Raw genomic sequence first — 23,734 nt, forward strand, 5'->3', positions numbered from 1 at the left:
TTTGTCGTTAATCATCCCGGGTCGGACAGCTCGACCCAGGGTATGAACAACTTCTAACCAATAATGTGCATCTTGGAGCACTCCTAGGGAGAACAACTCGAGACTAATACTCTCGGTTATTGAATTTAGATTGTGGTGACACAATTTCTTTGTTTGATGTGGAACTGCGTGTCGGTTTAGACTATACTCACGATTGAATTTTATTGATAAATTCTACACCGGCATAAAATCACTCATCAAAATGGTGCCATTGCCGGGGAGTTGCACATGAGTGCCATGTTATTGGTTAGTGTAAATATGTGGATATGTACATACTTGCATTTTGCTTGATTATGTGTGTTAGTTAGGATTACTCTTTTTTTAGTTCACTTTATTGTCATGAGCTCACTATTTCTTTCCTTGAATGACGCGTTCCTTACCAGATCCAAGCTTAGCTACATTTGATCCTGAAATAGAAAAAACTTTGCTTCACATTAGACAAGCTTGGAGACAGTTAGCCTTTGGAGGTGGTGAAAAGGTTTTTGCCAATTCACCCACCATATCTGAAGTTGATTCCGAATCGTCATTTGAAGGAGGCATTGTTTACTCTTCCATAGATACTACTAATAACTCTTCTCTTGATCTAGGTACAGACACTATGGCTGCTCCAAGGCAAATCACTCTCAAGGAAGCCGGTGCTCTGGATTTTGTTCTTCAACCTAATCACATTCGTCATCCGGACTTGAATGCAAATTTTGAGCTTAAAACCGCCTTGATCAATCTTCTTCCCAAGTACCAAGGACTCCCCGCTCAAGATCCTATAAGACACCTTAGGGACTTACAAGGTGTATGCTCCACTACTAGGCGGGAAGGCTCTAGTGAAGTTGCGGTTTGGTTGTATGCTTTTCCTTTCTCTCTTGAAGGGAGAGCTAAGGAGTGGTTCTACTCTTTACCAAGTGAGATTGTCGGTGATTGGGACTTGCTTAGAAGAGAATTCTTAGACAAATTCTTTCCCGCGGCGGTGACCGATAAGTTGCGGAAGGAAATTTCATGCATTGTCCAATGTGAATTGGAAACTCTCTACGAGTATTGGGAGCAGTTCCGAAAGCTTCTTGACTCATGTCCGAACCATATGATTGACACTCTAGTTTTGATTAGCTGTTTTTGTCAAGGAATGAAACCACAAGACAAGATCCTCCTAGATGCTTCAAGCAATGGTTCCTTGACAAAATATAGAACGGCGGAGAAAGCATGGCAATTGATCTCCGATTTGGCCGAGTCTACCTTTCATGCTAAACAAAGGAGCAATCACCCTAGAACCATTAATGAAGTTTCTTCTAGTGGTGAGACCGCCACCCTTACCAAAACCTTGTGCGAGATGACAAGCATTCTAAAGCAACTCCAAATAAATCAACAACCACCTCCATTCCATCAACAACAACCTCCACCACCTCATCAACAACAAAGTCAACAATTCGTCCCCCCAAAGAATATGCGGTATTTGTTCTTGCTACTCCCACTACACGGTTGAATGTTCAAGTCTCCAAGAAGATAACACCTTGGCGGTTACCCATAATTTCTATGACCGCCCTAATCAAGGATACTATTCACAAGGCGGCAATTTCAACCAAGGGTATCCCCAACAAGGAGGCTATTACAATCAAGGGAGTAACAACTATAATCAAGGTTGGAGAGATAATCCCAACCAAGGTTGGTGGGACAATTATCAACAATGAGGTAGGGACAATAGAGGAAACCAAAGATGGAACACCAACAATTCACAAAATCGATACTCACAAAACCCTCCACATCAACATCCAAACCAAGGAAGAAACTACCAAACCTACCAACCGCCTCATCATAGGCAACTACCTCAACCCAACCAATCACAAGCACCTCAAATCACCTATCCTTCCCCTTCCTCCAATTAAGATGAGACGCTCTGGTCCATACTCCAAGGACAAAAAGAAATCCAAAATACACTTACCTCAAGCCTTACCGGACTTTCTTCTACCCTCCAAGCTCTCATTGCTTGCATGGAACCACCTTCTACCTCCACTTCTCAAGCTTCAAGTTCTAGTGCCATACCCTCTCAACCTCTACCCAACCCCAAGGGTGGAATCAATGCCATCACCTTGAGGTCCAGAACTCAACTACATGAGAAGAGTCCAAAGGCACCTAGCCCAATGATAGTCACTTAAGATGAGGATGTGGTTGAGATAGAAGAAATTGAAGAGGAGGATGAAGCACATGAGGTAGTTGAAGATGAAGTCCCTCAACCAAGGAGTGAAGTCTCTAGAGATGAGCAAGTCTTGGAGGAAGTTGCTCAACCAATTCCATTTTCTAAATTGGCAAGAAAGACTAAGAAGCGTGTAGAGCTTGACCCCAAAATGGTGGAGATGTTTAAAAAAGTTGAGGTAATTATCCCTCTCTTTGATTCTATCCACCAAGTGCCTAAATATGCAAAGTTTCTTAAGAATTTGTGTATAAACAAAGATAAAATCCATGAGTTAGAAACTATTCTATTGGGGAGTTCTATTTCGACTTTAATGGGAGCAATACCGGAAAAGTGTGGTGATCCTGGCCCTTGCTTAGTCTCTTGTACCATAGATGGAGTTCAATTCATTGATTGTATGTGCGATCTTGGTGCATGCATTAGCATTATGCCTCTTTCCGTTTATCATATATTGAAGCTACCACCGTTGAAGGGGTCGGCGGCTAGGTTTGTCTTGGTGGACAAGAGCATAATAACTGTGATGGGTATTGCGGAAGATGTGTTGGTAAACACAAAAGGTTTGTTATTTTCGATTGATTTTCATATCCTTGAGATGCCATCTAGTGAATCCGAAAGGACATCATCTATCCTACTTAGAAGGCCATTCTTGAGGACCTCTAGGTTCAAATTGGATGTCTATTTGGGAACTTATTCTTTTGAAATCGACGGAAGAATTGTTAGCTTTAGTCTTGATGAAGCCATGAGACACCCACCGGAGAATCATTCCATATTCTGGTGTGACGTAATTGACAATCTTGTGGCCGAAGTGCATTGTGCAAATATTGATGAGAAGATTGAAGAATCAAGTGTGGGGAGCCCCCACGAATGTGAAGAGCCCCCATGGGAAGTTCAAATGCCAAGTCAAGAGTAACATGTAGAGTTGAAACCACTACTGCCCCATCTAAAATATGCCTATCTTGATGAAGCTCACAAGTTCCCAGTAATTGTTGCAAGAGAGCTCACTCTTCCATAAGAAGAGAAGTTGCTTAATGTTTTGAGGAGGAACAAAAGAGCTATAGGATGGAGCTTGGCAGACATAGTGGGCAAAAGCCCCTAAGTGTGCGAGCACCGAATCTTCTTAGAAGAAGGAGCTAGACCCATTCAGCAACCTCAAAGGTGTTTGAATCCTACCATTCTAGAGGTTGTAAAGAAGGAGGTAACCCGGTTATTAGAGGCAGACATCTGATGAGCGGATATTTTATACCCTTTTTGGCATTGTTTTTATATAGTTTTAGTATGTTTTAGTAACTTTTTATTATATTTTTATTAGTTTTTATGCAAAAATCACATTTCTGGACTTTACTATGAGTTTGTGTATTTTTCTGTAATTTCAGGTATTTTCTGGCTGAAATTGAGGGACCTAAGCAAAAATCTGATTCAGAGGCTGAAAAAGGACTACAGATGTTATTGGATTCTGACCCTCCTGCACTTGAAATGGATTTTATGGAGCTACAAAAATCCAATTGGCGTGCTCTCAATGGCGTTAGAAAGTAGACATCTTGGGCTTTCCAGCAATATTTAATGAGCTATGCTTTTCTCGAGATTTGATGACCCAAACTGGCGTTCAAACGCCCACCAGAGATTTCTGGCGTAAAACGCCAGAAATGGCACCAAAACTGGCGTAAAACACCCAAACTGGCACCCAAGCTGGCATTTAACTCCAAGGATGGCCTATGCACGTGAAAGCTTCAATGTTCAGCCCAATCACATACCGAGTGGATCCCGGAAGTAGATTTCTGCACTATCTGCACTTAGTTACTTAATTTCTGTAAACCATAGTAACTAGTTTAGTATAAATAACACTTTTTACTATTGTATTTGAGACTTTGGATGCTACCATAGACCTATCTTTTCACGTTTGGAGGCTGGCCTCACGGCCATGCCTAGACCTTGTTCACTTATGTATTTTCTACGGTGAAGTTTCTACACCCCATAGATTAAGGTGTGGAGCTCTGTTGTTCTTCATGAATTAATGCAAGTACTATTGTTTTTATTTCAATTCACGCCTACTTCTTCTCCAAGATATACTCTTGTACTTAATTCAGTTAAGTCAGAATGAAGGGGTGACCCGTGACAATCACCCACTATCTTCGTTACTCGCTTAGCCAAGATCCGCGTGCCTGACAACCACAAGCGGTCTACATGATGTTCAACGTAGTCATTGGACGACAGCCGGAGTATATTCTCTTGGATATCTAATACACGGACCGAGTCCGTGAGATTAGTATCTTCGTGGTATAGGCTAGAACCATTGGCAGCATTCCTGAGATCCGGAAAGTCTAAACATTGTCTGTGGTATTTCGAGTAGGATCTGCGAAGGGATGACTGTGACAAGCTTCAAACCTGCGAATGTTGGGCGCAGTGACAGTGTGCAAAAGGATAGAGAGATCCTATTCCGACGCTAGTAGGAACCGACAGATGATTAGCCGTGCAGTAGCTGTACATGTTATTTTTCATCCGAGATGAGAAATCTGACAGTTGATTAGCCGTACAGAGATCGTAGTTGGTATTTTTAATCTGAGAGGATCATACAGCTTGCCATGGAAGGGAGCACACATGATAGGAAGAAGGCAATAGGAAAACAGAGGTTTAGAAGCAACAAAGCATTTCCAGACGCTTATCTGAAATTCCCACCAATGAATTACATAAGTAACTTTATCTTATTTTATGTTTTAATTATCTTTTAATTATCAAAACCTCATAACCATTTGAATCCGCCTGACTAAGATTTATAGGATGACGATAGCTTGCTTCAAGCCGACAATCTCCGTGGGATCGACCCTTACTCACGTAAGGTATTACTTGGACGACCCAGTGCACTTGCTGGTTAGTTGTGCGGAGTTGTGAAAAGTGTGAATCACGATTTTCCACACCATGTTTTTGGCGTCGTTGCTGGGGATTGTTCGAGTTTGAACAACTGACAGTTCATCTTGTTGCTTAGATTGGGTAATTTTATTTTATGTTTAAGTTTTTTATTTTTTATCTTCAAAAAATCATTCAAAAAACAATTTTTATTTAATTTTCAAAAAATTCATCAAAATTTTTAAGAATGAATTCCATCTTCGAGCTTCATGATGGTATGTTAAAGCTTGGCTGGCTATTAAGCCATGTCTAATCTTTTGGACCGAAGCTTTAACTTATCATATTCATTGGATTGTTGTATGTAGTTGTTGTGCCAAAGCTTAGCTGGCCATCTGGCCATGTCTTACTCTGTTGGACCGAAGCTTTAGAACAACATTGCATCAGCTTTGGGATTCTCATTTATAACTCTATGCTAAAGCTTGGCCGGCTATCGGTCATGTCTAACTTTTTTGGACTGGAGCTTTAGACTAACATTACATGAATCCTTGAATTCTTATTAAAAATTTTGAATTCTGTATTTCCCTTTCCAAAATAATTTTCGAAAAATATACAAAAATATAAAAAAATTAATAAAAACATAAAAACCAAAAATTTTGTGATTCTTGTTTGAGTCTAGTGTCAAATTTTAAGTTTGGTGTCAATTGCATGTTTTAATTTTTCTTAAATTTTCGAAAACTCATGCATTGTGTTCTTTCTTAATCTTCAAGTTGTTCTTGATGATTTTCTTTGCATGTGTTTCTTTCCTTGAAAATTTTTTAAAATATGTTCTTGGTGTTTATCTTGACATTCAAAGTGTTCTTGGTCTTCATCTTGACATTCAAAGTGTTCTTGCATGCTTTATTTGTTTTGATCTTAAATTTTTATGTCATGTGTCATTTTGTTGTTTTTCTCTCTCCTCATTAAAAAATTCAAAAAAAAAAATATTTTTCCCTTATTCTTCTCATAAATTTCGAATGTTTTGAGTTGACTTGGTCAAAAAAATTTAAAATTTAGTTGTTTCTTAGTAGTCAAGTCAAAATTTCAATTTAAAAACTTTATCTTTTCAAATCTTTTTCAAAAATCAAATCTTTTTCATTTTTCTTCTTAATATTTTCGAAAATTTTAAAATTGCTTTTCAAAATCTTTTTCTTAATTTTATTTCATAATTTTCGAAATCTTTACTAATATTAAATGCTTTGATTCAAAAATTTCAAGTTTGTTACTTTCTTGTTAAGAAAGGTTCAATCTTTAAATTCTAGAATCATGTCTTTTAGTTTCTTGTTAGTCAAGTCATCAACTTTAATTTCAAAAATCAAATCTTTTTAATTTCCTTTTCAATCTTTTTTAAAATAAATTTCAAATCATATCTTTTTCAAAATCTTAATTTCAAAATGTTTTTCTAACTTCTTATCTTTTCAAAGTTTATTTTCAAATCTTTTTCAATTAACTACTTAACTTTTTGTTTGATTTTAAAGGTTTACTATTTCTTATCTTTTTCAAAACTACCTAACTATTTCTCTCTCTAATTTTCGAAAATAATTAGCATCTTTTTTCAAAAATATTTTTAATTAACTAATTGTTTTAAATTTTATTTTATTTCTTTTAATAATTTTGGATTCTAACCAATAATTAAAATAAAAACAAAAATATTTTTCTTTCCCTTTCTGCTCTTTCTATTTATTTTATTTAATTACTAACACTTCTCTTCTTCTTAAAATTCGAACCCCCTCCCTCTCTCTGTGTTCGAATTTTTCTTATCCTCACTCTACCTCATTCTTCTATTCTTATACTCACATAAAGGAATCTCTATACTGTGACATAGAGGATTCCTCTTCTTTTCTGTTCTCTTCTTTTTCATATGAGCAGGAAAAAGGATAAAGATATTCTTGTTGAAGCTGATCCTGAACCTGAAAGGACTCTGAAGAGGAAGCTAAGAGAAGCTAAAGCACAACACTCTGGAGAGGACCTAACAGAAATTTTCGAAAAAGAAGAGGACATGGCAGCCGAAAATAACAACAATGGTGGAGATGCAACGAAGATGCTTGGTGACTTTACTGCACCATCTTCTGACTTCTATGGAAGAAACATCTCAATTCCTGCAATTGGAGCAAACAACTTTGAGCTTAAGCCTCAATTAGTTTCTCTAATGCAGCAGAATTGCAAGTTTCATGGACTTCCATTGGAAGATCCTCATTAGTTCTTAGCTGAATTCTTGCAAATCTGTGACACTGTTAAGACCAATGGGGTTAATCCCGAGGTCTACAGACTTATGCTTTTCCCTTTTGCTGTAAGAGACAGAGCTAGGATATGGTTGGACTCACAACCTAAAGAAAGCCTGAACTCTTGCGAAAAGTTAGTCAATGCTTTCTTGGCCAAATTCTTTCCACCTCAAAAGTTGAGTAAGCTTAGAGTGGAAGTCCAAACCTTCAGACAGAAGGAAGGTGAATCCCTCTATGAAGCTTGGGAAAGATACAAGCAATTGATTAGAAGGTGTCCTTCTGACATGATTTCAGAATGGAGCATCTTATGTATATTCTATGATGGTTTGTCTGAATTGTCCAAGATGTCATTGGACCACTCTGCTGGTGGATCTCTTCATCTGAAGAAGACACCTGAAGAAGCCCAGGAACTCATTGAAATGGTTGCAAATAACAAGTTCATGTATACTTCTGAAAGAAATCCTATGAATAATGGGATGACTCAGAAGAAAGGAGTTCTTGAGATTGATACTCTGAATGAAATATTGGCTCAGAATAAAATATTGACTCAGCAAGTCAATATGATTTCTCATATTCTGAATGGAATGCAAGCTGCATTCGGTAGTGCTAAAGAAGCGTCCTTTGAAGGAGAAGCTTATGACCCTGAGAATACTGGAATGGAAGAAGTGAATTACATGGGAGAATCCTATGGAAACACTTATAATCCTTCATGGAGGAATCATCCTAATCTCTCATGGGAGGATCAACAGAAGCCTCAACAAGGCTTCAATAATAATAATGGTGGGAGAAATAAGTTTGGCAATAGCAAACCTTTTCCATCATCTTCTCAGCAACAGACAGAGAATTCTAAGCAGAGCCTCTCTGACTTAGCAACCATAATCTCTGATCTAAGTAAGACCACTCACAGTTTCATGACTAAAACAAGGTCATCAATTAGAAATTTGGAGGCACAAGTAGTTCAGCTGAGTAAAAGAGTTACTGAACTCCCTCCAAGTACTCTCCCAAGTAATACAGAAGAGAATCCAAAAAGAGAGTGCAAGGCCATCAATACGTCCAACATGGCCGAACCTGTAGAGGAGGGAAAGGCAGTGATTTCCAGTGAAGAAGACCTCAATGGACATCCACTGGCCACTAAGGAGTTCCCTAATGAGGAACCAAAGGAATCTGAGGCTCACACAGAGATCATAGATATTCCACTGAACTTACTGTTGTCATTCATGAGCTCTGATGAGTATTCTTCCTCTGAAGAGGATGAACACATTATTGAAGAGCAAGTAGCTCTGTATCTAGGAGCAATCATGAAGCTAAATGCCAAGCTATTTGGTAAAGAGAATTGGGAGGATGAACCTCTATTGCTCACCAATGAACTGAATACTTGAGCTCAACTGAAGTTACCTCAGAAGAAACCGGATCCCGGGAAGTTCTTAATACCTTGTACCATAGGCACCATGACCTTTGAGAAGGCTCTGTGTGACCTCGGGTCAGGAATAAATCTCATGCCACTCTCTGTAATGGAGAAACTAGGGATCTTTGAGGTACAAGCTGCAAGATTCTCACTAGAATTAGCAGACAAATCAAGGAAACAGGCTTATGGACTTGTAGAGGATGTCTTAGTGAAGGTTGAAGGCCTGTACATCCCTGCTGATTTCATAATCCTAGACTCTGGGAAGGATGAAGATGAATCCATTATCCTTGGAAGACCTTTCCTAGCCACAGCAAAAGCTGTGATTGATGTGGACAGAGGAGAGTTAGTCCTTCAATTGAATGAGGACTACCTTGTGTTTAAAGCTCAAGGATCTTCTTCTGTAACTATGGAGAGGAAGCATAAAAAGCTTCTCTCAATACAGAGTCAAACAGAGCCCCCACACTCAACTTCTAAGTTTGGTGTTGGGAGGCCACCATTAAACTCTGAGTCTCTGTGAAGCTCTCTAAGAGCTCACTATCAAGCTATTGACATTAAAGAAGTGCTTTTTGGGAGGCAACCCAATTTTATTTAATTAGATTTATTTTTTTTCCACTGTTATTTTATGTTTTCTTTAGGTAGATGATCATGTGGAGTCACAAAAACAACTTCAGAATTAAAGTGGAATCAAAAACAGCATCAAAAATAGCACACCTTGGAGGACAGGCTTACTGGCGTTTAAATGCCAGTAAGAATAGCAGAATGGGCGTTTAACGCCTAGTTTGGCAGCATTCTCGGTGTTAAACACCAGAAAAGGGTGTTTGGCTGAAGGCTGGTGTTAAATGCCATATTAGGCAGATAGACTGGCGTTTAATGCCAGAAAAGGGTGTATGGCTGGCATTAAATGCCAGAAAGGGGCATCAGCCTGGCGTTAAACGCCAGAATTGGCACACAATGAGCGTTTAAATGCCAGAATGGTGCAGGGACCAAAATTCCGTGACACCTCAGGATCTGTGGACCCCATAGGATCCCCACCTACCCCACCTCTCTCTTTCCCCTCTTCACACATTTCCATAACACTCTTCCCCAAACACCCTTGACCAATCCAATCACCACCTCTTCCCTAAACACCATTCACCTATTAAATCCTACCCTCTTCCCCATAATCCCTTCACCACTCACATCCATCCATCATAAAACCCCACCTACCTCACCATTCAAATTCAAACCATTTCCCTCCCAAACCCAACCCCTCATACACGAATTCCCTCTCTCTCTCTTACCCTATAAATACCTATCCTTACCACCTTCAATTTCACACATCTTACACACTTAAACCCCCTTGGCCGAATCCACTCCTCCCCTCCATCTCATACATTTCTTCTTCTTCTCCTCATTTCTTTCTTCTTTTGCTCGAGGACGAGCAAACTTTTTAAGTTTGGTGTGGAAAAAAGCTCGGCTTTTTGTTTTTTCATAACCATTAATGGCACTTGAGGCTGGAGAAACCTTTAGAAAGAGGAAAGGGAAGGCAATTGCTTCCACCTCCGAGTCATGGGAGATGGAGAAATTCATCTCAAAAGTCCATGAAGGCCACTTCTATGAAGTTGTGGCCAAGAAAAAGGTGATCCCCGAGGTCCCCTTCATGCTAAAAAAGAGTGAATACTTGGATTTCAGTCCAGAAACTATAAGGTTGGTATTCAACTTGCCAATAATGAGAGGAGATTCTCATCCTTTCACTAGAAGAGTCAACTTTGATCAAAGGTTGGACCAAGTTCTCATGGACATCTGTGTGGAAGGAACTCAATGGAAGAGAGACTCAAGAGGCAAGCCGATTCAATTGAGAAGGCCTAACCTCAAACCTGTGGCTAGAGGATGGTTAGAGTTCATCCAATGCTCTATCATTCCCACTAGCAACCGGTCTGAAGTTACTGTAGACCGGGCTATCATGATCCATAGTATCATGATTGGAGAGGAAGTAGAAGTTCATGAGATCATATCTCTAAAACTATACAAAGTAGCTAACAAGCCCTCCACTTTGGCAAGGTTAGCCTTTCCTCATCTCATTTGTTATTTGTGCAATTCAGCCGGAGTTGTCATAGAAGAAGACATCCTCATTGAAGGGGACAAGCCCATCACTAAGAAAAGGATGGAGCAAACAAGAGAGCCCACTCATGGACCTCAACAAGAGCATGAGGAAATTCTTCATCAAGAAATCCCTGGAATGTCTCAAGGGATGCATTTTCCTCCACACAACTATTGGGAGCAACTCAACACTTTTTTAGGAGATTTGAGTTCTAACATGGAGCAACTAAGAATGGAGCACCAAGAGCACTCCATTATCCTCCATGAAATCAGAGAGGACCAAAAGGCCATGAGAGAGGAGCAACAAAGGCAAGGAAGAGACCTAGAGGAGCTCAAGCACTCCATAGGATCTTCAAGAGGAAGAACTAGCTGCCGTCACTAAGGTGGACCCATTCTTTAATTTCCTTGTTCTTATTTTTCTATTTTTTGATTTTTATGCTTTATGTTTTATCTATGTTTGTGTCTTTATTACATGATCATTAGTGTCTAGTGTCTATATCTTAAAGATATGAATGATTCCATGAATCCCTCACCTTTCTTAAATGAAAAATGTTTTTATCTGCAAAAGAACAAGAAATGCATAATTTCAAAAATTATCTTGAAGTTAGCTTAATTATTTTGATGTGATGGCAATACTTTTTGTTTTCTGAATGAATGCCTGAACAGTGCATATTTTTTATAGTGAAGTTTATGAATGTTAAAATTGTTGGCTCTTGAAAGAATAATGAAAAAGGAGAAATGTTATTGATAATCTGAAAAATCATAAAATTGATTCTTGAAGCAAGAAAAAGCAGTGAAAAGCAAAGCTTGCGAAAAAAATGGCAAAAAAGAAAAAAAAAAGAAAAAGAAAAAGCAAGCAGAAAAAGCAAATAGCTCTTTAAACCAAAAGGCAAGAGCAAAAAGCCAATAACCCTTTAAACTAAAAGGCAAGGGTAAAAAGGATCCAAGGTTTGGAGCATTAAAGGATAGGAGGGCCCAAAGGAATAAAATCCTGGCCTAAGCGGCTAAACCAAGCTGTCCCTAACCATGTGCTTGTGGTGTGAAGGTGTCAAGTGAAAAGCTTGAGACTGAGCGGTTAAAGTCGTGGTCCAAAGAAAAAAGAGTGTGCTTAAGAGCTTTGGGCACCTCTAACTGGGGACTCTAGCAAAGCTGAGTCACAATCTGAAAAGGTTCACCCAGTTATGTGTCTGTGGCATTTATGTATCCGGTGGTAATACTGAAAAACAAAATGCTTAGGGCCACAACCAAGACTCATAAAGTAGCTGTGTTCAAGAATCAACATACTAAACTAGGAGAATTAATAACACTATTTGAATTCTAAGTTCCTATGGATGCCAATCATTCTGAACTTCAAAGGATAAAGTAAGATGCCAAAACTGTTCAGAAGCAAAAAGCTACTAGTTTCGCTCATCTAATTAAAACTAATCTTCATTGATATTTTAGAAATTTATTGTATTTTCTCTTCTTTTTATCCTATTTTGTTTTTGGTTGCTTGGGGACAAGCAACAATTTAAGTTTGGTGTTGTGATGAGCGGATATTTTATACCCTTTTTTGCATTGTTTTTATATAGTTTTTAGTATGTTTTAGTTACTTTTTATTATATTTTTATTAGTTTTTATGCAAAAATCACATTTATGGACTTTACATGAGTTTGTGTATTTTTTTGTAATTTCAGGTATTTTCTGGCTAAAATTGAGGGACCTGAGCAAAAATCTGATTCAGAGGCTGAAAAAGGACTGCAGATGCTGTTGGATACTGATCCTCCTGCACTCGAAATGAATTTTCTATAGCTACAAAAACCCAATTGGCGCGCTCTTAATTGCATTGGAAATTAGACATCTTGAGCTTTCCAGCAATATATAATAGTCCATACTTTGCCCAAGATTTGATAGCCCAAACTGGCGTTCAAACGCCCACTAGAGATTTCTAGCATAAAACGCCATAAATGACACCAAAACCGGCGTATAGCGCTCAAACTGGCACACAAGCTGGCGTTTAACTCCAAGGATGGCCTATGCACCTGAAAGCTTCAATGCTCAGCCCAAGCACACACCGAGTGGGCCCCAGAAGTGGATTTCTGCACTATCTACACTTAGTTACTTAATTTCTATAAACCCTAGTAACTAGTTTAGTATAAATAGCACTTTTTACTATTGTATTTGAGACTTTGGATGCTACCATAGACCTATCTTTTCACGTTTGGACGCTGCCCTCACGGCCATGCCTAGACCTTGTTCACTTATGTATTTTCTACGGTGGAGTTTCTGCACCCCATAGATTAAGGTGTGGAGCTCTGCTGTTCTTCATGAATTAATGCAAGCACTATTGTTTTTCTTTCATTTCACGCCTACTTCTTCTCCAAGATATACTCTTGTACTTAATTCAGTTAATTCAGAATGAAGGGGTGACCCATGACAATCACCCACTATCTTCGTTACTCGCTTAGCCAAGATCCGCGTGCCTGACAACCACAAGCGGTCTACATGATGTTCAACGTAGTCATTGGATGACAGTCGGAGTATATTCTCTTGGATATCTAATACACGGACCAAGTCCGTGAGATTAGTATCTTTGTGGTATAGGCTAGAATCATTGGCAGCATTCCTGAGATCCGGAAAGTCTAGACCTTGTCTGTGATATTCCGAGTAGGATCTGGGAAGGGATGACTGTGACGAGCTTCAAACCTGCGAATGTTGGGCGTAGTGACAGTGTGCAAAAGGATAGAGAGATCCTATTTCGACGCTAGCGGGAACCGACAGATAATTAGCTGTACGGTAGCTGAACATGGTATTTTTCATCTGAGACGAGAAATCCGACAGTTGATTAGCCGTACAGAGATCGTACCTGGTATTTTTCATTCGAGAGGATCATACGGCTTGCCATGGAAGGGAGCACGCATGATAGGAAGTAGGCAATCGGAAAACAGAGGTTCAGAAGCAACAAAGCATCTCCAGACGCTTATCTGAAATTCCCACCAATAAACTACATTAGTAACTTTATTTTATTTTATGTTTTAATTATCATTTAATTATCAAAACCTCATAACCATTTGAATCCGCCTGACTAAGATTTATAGGATGACCATAGCTTGCTTCAAGCCGACAATATCTGTGGGATTGACCCTTACTCAAGTAAGGTATTACTTGGACGACCCAGTGCACTTGCTGGTTAGTTGTGCGGAGTTGTGAAAAGTGTGAATCACGATTTCCCACACCAGCATCATTTACCCCATTTCGGATAGTGAATGGGTGAGTCCCGTCCAAGTTGTTCCAAAGATGTCTAGGGTGACCACAATCAAGAATGAGAGCGGGGAGCTTATAGATACAAGGGTGCAAAACTCATGGAGGGTATGTATTGACTACCGGCGTTTGAACAGGCCAATAGGAAGGATCACTTTCCGCTACCATTTATCGATCAAATGCTTGATCGATTCTCTGATAAATCTCATTACTGTTTCTTAGATGGCTATTCGGGGTATTTTTAAATCCATATTGCTTTAGAGGATCAAGAAAAAACAACATTTACATGCCTCTTTGGAACTTATGCCTACAAGCGTATGCCATATTGCCAATGCAACGCACCGGTAACTTTCCAAAGGTGTATGATGAGCATATTTACGGATCTTCTAGAGCATTGCATGGAGGTGTTCATGGACGATTTTTGTGTCTATGGGGACTCTTTTGATCTTTGCTTGGACAACCTTGCAAAAGTGTTAGAGAGGTGTACTAAATCAAATCTTGTCTTAAATTTTTAGAAGTGTCATTTTATGGTTAGACAAGGTATTATTTTAAGACACATTGTCTCTAACAATGGTATTTCTGTAGATCTGGTAAAAATCAATGTTATATCTAGTTTGCCTTACCCCTCCTCCGAGAGGGAAGTCCGTGCGTTCCTTGGTCATGCAGGTTTTTACCGGCGATTTATTAAGGACTTTAGTAAAGTAGCACTACCTCTATCTTGATTGTTGCAAGAGGATGTTGAATTTGATCTAAGCAAAGAATGCATGGAGGCTTTTAACACACTCAAAGTTGCATTGACCCAAGCTCCCTTAGTGAGAGGGCCCGACTAGAGTTGGCCATTTGAAATAATGTGCGATGCTTAAAACTATGCCGTGGGAGCCGCGCTAGCACAGCACGAGGGTAAGAATCCTTATGTCATTTTCTATGCATCAAAAACATTGGATGGAGCCCAATCCAATTACACTACCACCGAAAAAGAGCTATTGGCTATTGTTTTCACTTTGGATAAATTCTGAGCTTATCTACATGGTTCCAAGGTGGTAGTGTACTCGGATCATGCGGCGTTGAAATATTTGTTAGCTAAGAAGGAATCCAAGCGAAGTTTGATTAGATGAGTTTTGTTATTGCAAGAATTTGATTTAGAAATTAAAGATAGGAGTGATTCGCAAAACCTAGTGGTGGATCACTTTAGTCGCCTTGAGCACACCAAAGGCGATGCCACTCCTATTAATGATTCTTTTCCCTTTGAGGGCTTGAAAGCAATCTCAGAAGTCATACCTTCGTACGCATCAATTGCCAATTACTTGGTGTCTTGCACCTTTCCTCCTAATCTCTCCAAGCATCAAAAGGATAAGCTAAAAAGCGAATCCAAATACTATGTATGGGATGACCTACACATTTGGAGATGTGGTGCAGATCAAGTAATTCAGAGGTGCATTCCACAAGCCGAATTCCAATCAATCTTGGAAGCTTGCCACTCATCTGAGGGAGGTGGCCATTATGGACCTCAAAGGACGGCAAGGAAGATCCTAGATTGTGGATTTTGGTGGCCAACTCTTTTCAAGGACCCTTCTCTCTTTTGTAAATCTTGTTCTCAATGTCTTAGATTTGGTAATATCTCCAAGAAGAATGAAATACCCCAATAAACCATGCTATTTTGTGAGATCTTTGATGTGTGGGGTATCGACTTCATGGGGCCATTCCCAAACTCTAATGGTTTTCTCTACATTTTGCTAGCCGTTGATTATGTGTCCAAATGGGTGGAAGCGATACCTACCCAGACGGACGATGCTAATGTGGTAATTTCTTTTGTGAGGAATAATATAATTTGTCGCTTTGGGTTGCCACGAGCAAGCGTGAGCGACCAAGGCTCACATTTTTGCAACATGAGAATGGAAGGGATAATGAAGAAATATGGCATCATGCATAAAGTAGTCACGGCCTACCATCCCTAAACAAACGGCGAAGCTGAGGTTTCCAATTGGGAGATTAAACACATATTGGAAAGGATTGTGAAGCCTCATCGAAAGGATTGGAGTGCGAAGCTCACCGAGGCACTAAGGGCCTACCGAACAGCTTACAAAACGCCAATTGGCATGAGCCCCTTTCGGTTGGTCTATGGCAAAGCTTGCCATCTACCGGTGGAGATAGAGCACAAAGCATATTGGGCCATCAAGGAGTGCAATTCAAGTTTGGGAGGGGCCGAAATTGAGAAAAAGCTACAACTAGTAGAATTGGAATGTTTGAGGTTAGAAGCCTATGAGAACTCTAGACTCTACAAGGACAGGATGAAAGCCGTGCATGATAAGAACATAAGAGGAAGAGAATTTAGAGCCGATGAACTAGTCCTCCTCTACAATTCAAGATTGAGGTTGATACCCAGAATGCTAAGGTCAAGATGGGAAGGACATTATAGAGTAGAAAAGGCGGAGCCGTATGGGGTCTATCATGTGCGCCATTCTTCAAGCTTCGATGTTTTCAAGCTGAATGGGCATCGTCTAAAGTTGTATCATGGTGAAAAGATGAAAAGTAACAAGGAGATTGCGGTGTTCCTTTTGGAAGATGCACCTAATAGCAAAGAGAATTGAGCTAATGACCGTCCAACTTAAGGATGTTAAACAAAAGTGCTAGGTGGGAGCGATAAACCACTATTTTGTGGTTTATCTTGTGCTAATTTGAGTGGTTTTTATCAACTCTTTACTCACTTATTCATACTATTTTCATGATTTTACAATTCCTTCCTAATTATGCTTTATGATTGAAAACTTGCTTTCTAAGCCTTTAATTTGTGTATTTTAATTTCCCTTTATACCATTCGATACCGTGATCCGTATGTTCAGTGTTTTCAGACTTTACAGGGCAAGAATGGCTTAGAAGATGGAAGGGAAGCTTGCAAAAATGGAAGGAGCACAAGAAATAAAGGAGACAACCAGCGAGAAGCGACACGCACGCATGGCCCACGCATGCGCGCGATTTGGAAAATTCACAGCGACGCGTGCGCGTACCTGACGCGTACGCGTGAAAGCGAGTTTGTACAGCGACGCGTGTGCGTACTTGACGTGTACGTGTGAGACACGAAGATGACCAGCGTGAAAGCGACGCGTACGCGTGACATGCGCGATCTGCAGAAATCACAGAAAATGCTTGGGGCGATTTTAGGCTGAGTTTGGACCCAGCTTTCGGCCCAGAAACACAGACTAGAGCCAAGAAACAGCAAAGACTCAACACACATTCTTATTATGCATAATTTTAGTTTAGTTTTTGAATGTTAGAGAGAATTCTACTACTTCCTCTAGGGTTCTTCACATTCATAGATTTCTAGTTTCATGCTTTTACTTTTGGATATTGAGAAAAGTCATTACCTCCGTGGAAGTTTCATTATTCTAGTTTGTTTTCTTATTCCTTTACTTTTTACTGCCCATTAACCCTGTTTGGATAAGTATGCTGCATTTTGGGATTTATTAATGCAAAGAACCATTTTTACTTTTAATTGATTTTTAATTATTATTTATCATGTCTTCCTTTTATTTCCTTTTTAATTCCGTGAAAGTTATATTCATGTTAATGGAGTAGTTTCCTAACTTGATTGGGAGTTGATTAATCTTAATTGGAAGTTGTTGGCTGACTCTCTAGTCCCTAAATCTAATCATTCCTTAGGAAAGGATTAGGACCTGAGGATATAGTTGGTTAGTTAGTTACTTGACTTTCCCTTATTAAGTAAGGGATGACCAAGTAGAACAACAACCTTTTATTATTACACTTGGGAAAATTCAACAAGGATAGAAATTCCAATTAATCTTCTCCTGGTCAAGGCTTTTAATTGAATTATATAAATTCTCTCGTTAATTCCATTGCTTCTATTTACAATTATTTATTTTTCTGTTTCTCAAACTCAAACTTTATGGGAAAACCTCTAACCAATAAGCTGCACTCTTTTGTCAACTCGTTGGAAGACGACCTAGGATTCCTACTCCCAGTATTTTGTTCTTAATTTTGTGACAACTCCTTTCTAAATTGATAAGCGGATTTTAGCCGGTTGAGAATTGTACTTGCAACGTATTTCTTATATTAATTTCTTAATCGGCTGATAAATCCATATTTTATGATATATTTTATGCTCAATTTAGGTGATTTATTTAATCCTTCACTCACTTATTCATGTAAATTGCATGGTTTTACTTTCCCTTCCTTATTATGTGATATATATGAAAAACATGTTTCCTATGCTTTAAAAATAATTATTTTAAATTACCCTTTATTACCATTCGATGCCGTGATTTGTGTGTTGAGTAGTTTCAGATCTTCTAAGGCAGAAATGACTTAAAGGATGGAAAGGAAACATACAAAAATGGAAGGAAAGCACAAAATGGAGTTTTTGAAGAAACTGGCAGCGACGCGAACGCATGGACAACGCGACCGCATGCCTAGCGCGAAAAGGTAGCGACGCGAACACGTGACTGACGTGGACGCGCGTCTTAAGCAGAACACAGATGATGCGGACGCATGACCGAAGTGAACGCGTGATAAGGAAAACTCCAGATGACGCGACCGCGTGACCCACGCGGACTCGTGACAGATGCCACGCATAAAAAATTATAGAAAATGCTCCAAGCGATTTTTGAAACTCTTTTTGGCCCAGATCCAAGTCCAGAAAGCACAGATTAGAGGTTATTGAAAAGAATTGAAGATTGATGGTTTAGAAGTTATAGTGAACTCTCGTTGTAAGTATAGTTACGAAACCAAGCAATCAACCTTTCTTACAAAAGTTTTGGTTGTCAGAAGTAACAAACCCCTAAATAAATTGATAACCGAAGTATTCAAACCTCGGGTCGTCTTCTCAAGAAATTGCAGGGAAGTATGTTCTTATTATTGGTTATGAGTCTTGTAAATTGGGGGGTTTTGAAAGTAAGGAAGCAGTATGTTGAATGATAAGAAGAATAAAATAAATAAATAACTATAAAATAGACTCTTGGCAAGGTATGAAAACTGGAAGTCCTATCCTGGTTATCCTTATCAATTGTAATGAGAATTGGATTTTTCTCCCACTTTGTTAACCTCTAACTATGAAGATAAGTTAAGTGAATGAATTAATTTTTATTCCTCAGGTCCTAGTCTTTCCTTGGAAAAAGTTAGAGTTATTGGAACTCAAATTAATTCTTAAAGAATTCCAATTTTCAATCAACAATGAGTTTGATAACTCAAGAAGCACCAATTATTTAACCAAAGCCAAAAGGGAAAATATCTAAATTAAATTAAAAGCATTTGTATAAATAAAGCAAAGCAAAATTAAATCTGAAAATACCTCGAATTGCATTCACAAAAGAAATCAAATCTAACATGAATATTCATAAATTAAATTGGAAAAATAAATAAAAGAAACATTGAACCTGTGATTACAGAAGATGAAATCCTAAATCCTAATCCTAAGATAGAGGAGGGAACCTCTCTCTCTAAAACTTCATCTAATCTTAAATTTGTGAATATGAAAGCATTATTATGAATGGATGCATTCCCCCACTTTATAGCCTCTAATCTGTGTGTTCTGGGCTGAAAACTGGGTCAAAAACAGCCCAGAAATCACCCCCTACGTAGTCTGGTACGTTCAGGTCGCGGCAAAGTGACGCGGAGGCGTCATCCACGCGTCTGCGCGTATTGAAGTTCGCAGATACGACGCGGGTGCGTTATTCACGCGTTCGCGTCGCCTAATATCAGGGCAGCTATGGCAAATTATATATCAAATCAAAGCCCCGGATGTTAGCTTTCCAACGCAACTAGAACCACGTCGTTTGGACCTCTTTAGCTAAAGTTATAGCCGTTTGAGTGCAAAGAGGTCAGGCTGGATAGCTTAGCAGTTTCTCCAACTTCTTGTATTCCTTCCAGTTTTGCATGCTTCCTTCCCATCCTCTGAGCCATTCCTGCCCTGTAATCTCTGAAATCACTTAACACACATATCAAGGCATCTAATGGTAATAAGAGAGGATTAAACATAGGGAACTTAAGGCCAAAGAAACATGTTTTCAATCAAAGCACATAATTAGGAAGGCAAATGTAAAACCATGCAAATAGTATGAATAAGTGGGTAAAGAGTTGATAAAATCCACTCAATTGAGCACAAGATAAACCATAAAATAGTGGTTTATCAATCTCCCCACACTTAAACATTAGCATGTCCTCATGCTAAGCTCAAGAGAAGCTATAAAGGAATGGAGAGGAAAGTAAGAATGTATGGAATGCAACCTATCTATATGAATGCAACTACATGCAAAATGTTTCTACCTACTTAGTTAAAAGTAAACAAATCTTTCAAGAAGATATATGAACTGGATTTCACTAACTCAAATCATGAAAATGAAGTACAAATAGACTTGCAAGAAGAAAATAGCTCATGAAAGCAGGGAACAAGGGATTGAGCATCGAATTCTCACTGGTAGTGTATACACTCTAATCACTCAAGTGCTTTGATGAGCGGATATTTTATACGCTTTTTGGGGATAATTTCATATAGTTTTGAGTATGTTTTAGTTAGTTTTTAGTCTATTTCTAGTAGTTTTTAGGAAAAATTCATATTTCTGGACTTTACTATGAGTTGTGTGTTTTTCTGTAATTTCAGGTATTTTTCTGGCTGAAATTGAAGGAGCTGAGCAAAAATCTGATTCAGGCTGAAAAAGGACTGCTGATGCTGTTGGATTCTGACCTCCCTGCACTCAAAGTGGATTTTCTGGAGCTACAGAACTTGAAATGGGGTGCTTCCAATTGCGTTGGAAAGTAGACATCCAGGGCTTTCCAGCAATATATAATAGTCCATACTTTGCACAAGAATAGACGACGTAAACTGGCGTTCAACGCCAGTCCTCTGCCCAATTCTAGCGTCCAGCGCCAGAAAAGGATCAAAAACTGGAGTTGAACGCCCAAACTGGCACAAAAACTGGCGTTCAACTCCACAAATGGCCTCTGCACGTGGATTGCTTAAAGTCTCAGCCCCAGCACACACCAAGTGGGCCCCAGCACACCAAGTGGGCCCCAGAAGTGGATCTCTGCATCATCCATCATAGTCCACTGATATTTTGTAACCCTAGGCTACTAGTTTAGTATTTAAACAACTTTTAGAGACTTATTTTGTATCTCATGACATTTCAGATCTAAACTTTGTATTCTCTGACGGCATGAGTCTCTAAACCCCATTGTTGGGGGTGAGGAGCTCTGCTGTGTCTCGATGAATTAATGCAAGTATTTCTGTTTTCCATTCAAACACGCTTGTTCCTATCTAAGATGTTCATTCGCGCTGAACCAAGTGATGGAGGTGATGAGCTGTGACACTCATCACCTTCCTCAAACCATGAACGTGTGCCTGACAACCACCTCCGTTCTATATACGATTGAATGAGTATCTCTTAGATTCTTAAATCAGAATCTCCGTGGTATAAGCTAGAACTGATGGCGGCATTCATGATCATCCGGAAAGTCTAAACCTTGTCTGTGGTATTCCGAGTAGGGTTCAATGATTGAATGACTGTGACGAGCTTCAAACTCCTGAAGGCTGGGCGTTAGTGACAGACGCAAAAGGATAGTAAATCCTATTCCAACCGGATCGAGAACCAACCGGTGATTAGCCGTGCTGTGACAGAGCGCGTGAGCGTAGTTTTCACTGGAAGGAGGGACGGTAGCCATTGACAACGGTGATCCACCAACACACAGCTTGCCATAGGAGGACGTGCGTGTGTGAATTAGAAGACAGAGGAAAGCAGAGATTCAGAAGACAAAGCATCTCCAAAACTCCAACATATTCTCCATTACTGCACAACAAGTAACTTTTAATTTATGCTCTACTGGTTATTCATAATTCAACTGATAAACATAATTGACTTCCTGACTAAGATTTACAAGATAACCATAGATTGCTTCAAACCAACAATCTCCGTGGGATTCGACCCTTACTCACGTAAGGTATTACTTGGACGACCCAGTGCACTTGCTGGTCAGTGGTACGCGTTGTGAAAAGTGTGATTGGCAATTTGTGCTACCAAGTTTTTGGCGCCGTTGCCGGGGATTGTTCGTGTTTGAACAACTGACGGATTATTTTGTTGCTTAGATTAGGAAAAATCTTCTCTTTTTCTGGTTTAGAGTATTTTATTATATATCCCTTGTTAAAACACTTTAAATTTATAGCTCAGTTAATTAGAACGTGGTGTTTATGTTCATGGTAATTGGCTATCATATTTTTAAAAAAAAAAAAACCTTTTTCAAAAATAATTTTTCTATTGAATCCTGTGCCAAACTTTAATAAGGTCCCATAACTCATTTGGCTAGAACATTAATTTGATTGTGTTAGAATCTTTTATACTCTTTTCAAAACCTTCTTTTTCAAAAATATTTTTTCTATTAAATCTTGTGCCAAACTTTAAGTTTGGTGTTTTCTTGTTGATTCCCCTTTGATTTTCGAAAATTTTGGTTTGGTTTTCTAAAAATTTTAAGTTTGGTGTTCTTCCTTCATGTTCTTGTGTTCTTGTGAGTCTTCAAAGTGTTCTTGAGTTTTCCTTGTGTCTTGATCTTAAAATTTTTAAGTTTGGTGTTCCTTGGTGTTTTCCCTCCAAATTTTTCGAAAACAAGGAACATTAGATCTAAAAAATTTTAAATCTTGTACTATCTTATTGTTTTTCTCTCTCCTCACTAAATTCAAAAATATCTTTTCAAAATATCTTTTCTAACTTCCTATCTTTTCAAAATTTGTTTCAACTAACTAACCAACTTTTTGTTTGTTTCTTAACTTTTTCAAAACTACCTAACTAACTCTCTCTCAAATTTTCGAAAATATCTCCCCTCTTCTTCAAAAATTTCTGTTTTTTTTAACTAATTATTTTTAATTTTTTTTTACGAAAAAAAAAAAATTTATTATTTCAAAATTCAAATTCTTTTTAGTTATTTTATTTTATTTAAGTATTTACTTCTTATAAAATAAAATAAATAAAAAGATAAATCAGTCCAAGTTATATCCATATATCCATCATGGACATAAGTGGAGATGGACAGTCCAGGAGGACTTTGGGGTCATATTCTAACCCCTCTACTGCTTCATATGGGAGTAGCATATGCATACCCTCCATTGGAGTTAGTAGCTTTGAGTTGAATCCGCAGCTCATTATCATGGTGCAGCAAAGTTGCCAGTATTCCGGTCTTCCACAGGAAGAACCTACAGAGTTTCTGGCACAATTTTTACAAATTGCTGACACAGTACATGATAAGGAAATAGATCAGGATGTCTACAGACTATTACTGTTTCCATTTGCTGTAAAAGATCAAGCCAAGAGGTGGTTAAATAACCAACCTAAGGCCAGCATAAGAACATGGAAACAGCTGACAGAAAAATTCCTGAATCAATATTTCCCTCCAAAAAGGATGACACAGCTAAGGCTGGACATCCAAGGCTTTAAACAAGGAGATAATGAATCTCTTTATGATGCATGGGAGAGATACAGAGAGATGCTACGAAAATGCCCCTCTGAAATGTTTTCAGAGTGGGTTCAGTTAGACATCTTCTACTATGGGCTTGCAGAAGGAGCTCAGATGTCTTTAGATTACTCAGCTGGTGGATCTATCCATATGAGAAAGACAATCGAAGAGGCTCAAGAGCTCATTGATACAGTTGCCAGGAATCAGCATCTGTATCTAAGCAGCAACCCTTCCATGAATGAAGAGGTT

The 23,734-nt window shown here is 38.8% G+C and overlaps 2 protein-coding genes and 1 non-coding gene across 3 annotated transcripts; 2 read left to right on the forward strand and 1 right to left on the reverse strand.

The window, feature by feature from the left end:
- The first annotated feature begins 403 nt into the window (after positions 1–403).
- On the forward strand, positions 404–3,125 carry LOC148568355 (uncharacterized). Its single transcript, XM_088484683.1, has 3 exons — positions 404–1,322; positions 1,520–1,843; positions 2,203–3,125. The coding sequence occupies exons 1-3, from the start codon at positions 404–406 to the stop codon at positions 3,123–3,125; spliced, it is 2,166 nt and encodes a 721-aa protein (XP_088340809.1).
- Positions 3,126–7,496: 4,371 nt separating this feature from the next.
- On the reverse strand, positions 7,497–7,605 carry LOC148568356 (small nucleolar RNA R71). The gene has a single exon (XR_015882658.1). It is a non-coding gene; the product is annotated as a small nucleolar RNA R71 (small nucleolar RNA).
- An 8,529-nt stretch (positions 7,606–16,134) lies between these two features.
- LOC107636611 (uncharacterized) lies at positions 16,135–16,626 on the forward strand. The gene has a single exon (XM_016340110.1). It carries the CDS (start codon positions 16,135–16,137, stop codon positions 16,624–16,626), a length of 492 nt encoding a protein of 163 aa, XP_016195596.1.
- The last annotated feature ends 7,108 nt before the right edge of the window (positions 16,627–23,734 follow it).

This window comes from Arachis ipaensis, chromosome B4, assembly GCF_059453495.1.
Source record: "Arachis ipaensis isolate K30076 ecotype BB chromosome B4, ASM5945349v1, whole genome shotgun sequence".
Taxonomy (NCBI): Eukaryota; Viridiplantae; Streptophyta; class Magnoliopsida; order Fabales; family Fabaceae; genus Arachis; species Arachis ipaensis.

Coding starts and splice junctions, on each gene's coding strand:
- LOC148568355 (XM_088484683.1), top strand. CDS start 404: ATGACGCGTTCCTTACCAGATCCAAGCTTAGCTACATTTGATCCTGAA. Junction 1,323..1,519: donor TAATGAAGTTTCTTCTAGTG/GTGAGACCGCCA, acceptor TGAATGTTCAAG/TCTCCAAGAAGATAACACCT. Junction 1,844..2,202: donor TACCAACCGCCTCATCATAG/GCAACTACCTCA, acceptor TGGTTGAGATAG/AAGAAATTGAAGAGGAGGAT.
- LOC107636611 (XM_016340110.1), top strand. CDS start 16,135: ATGAGCCCCTTTCGGTTGGTCTATGGCAAAGCTTGCCATCTACCGGTG.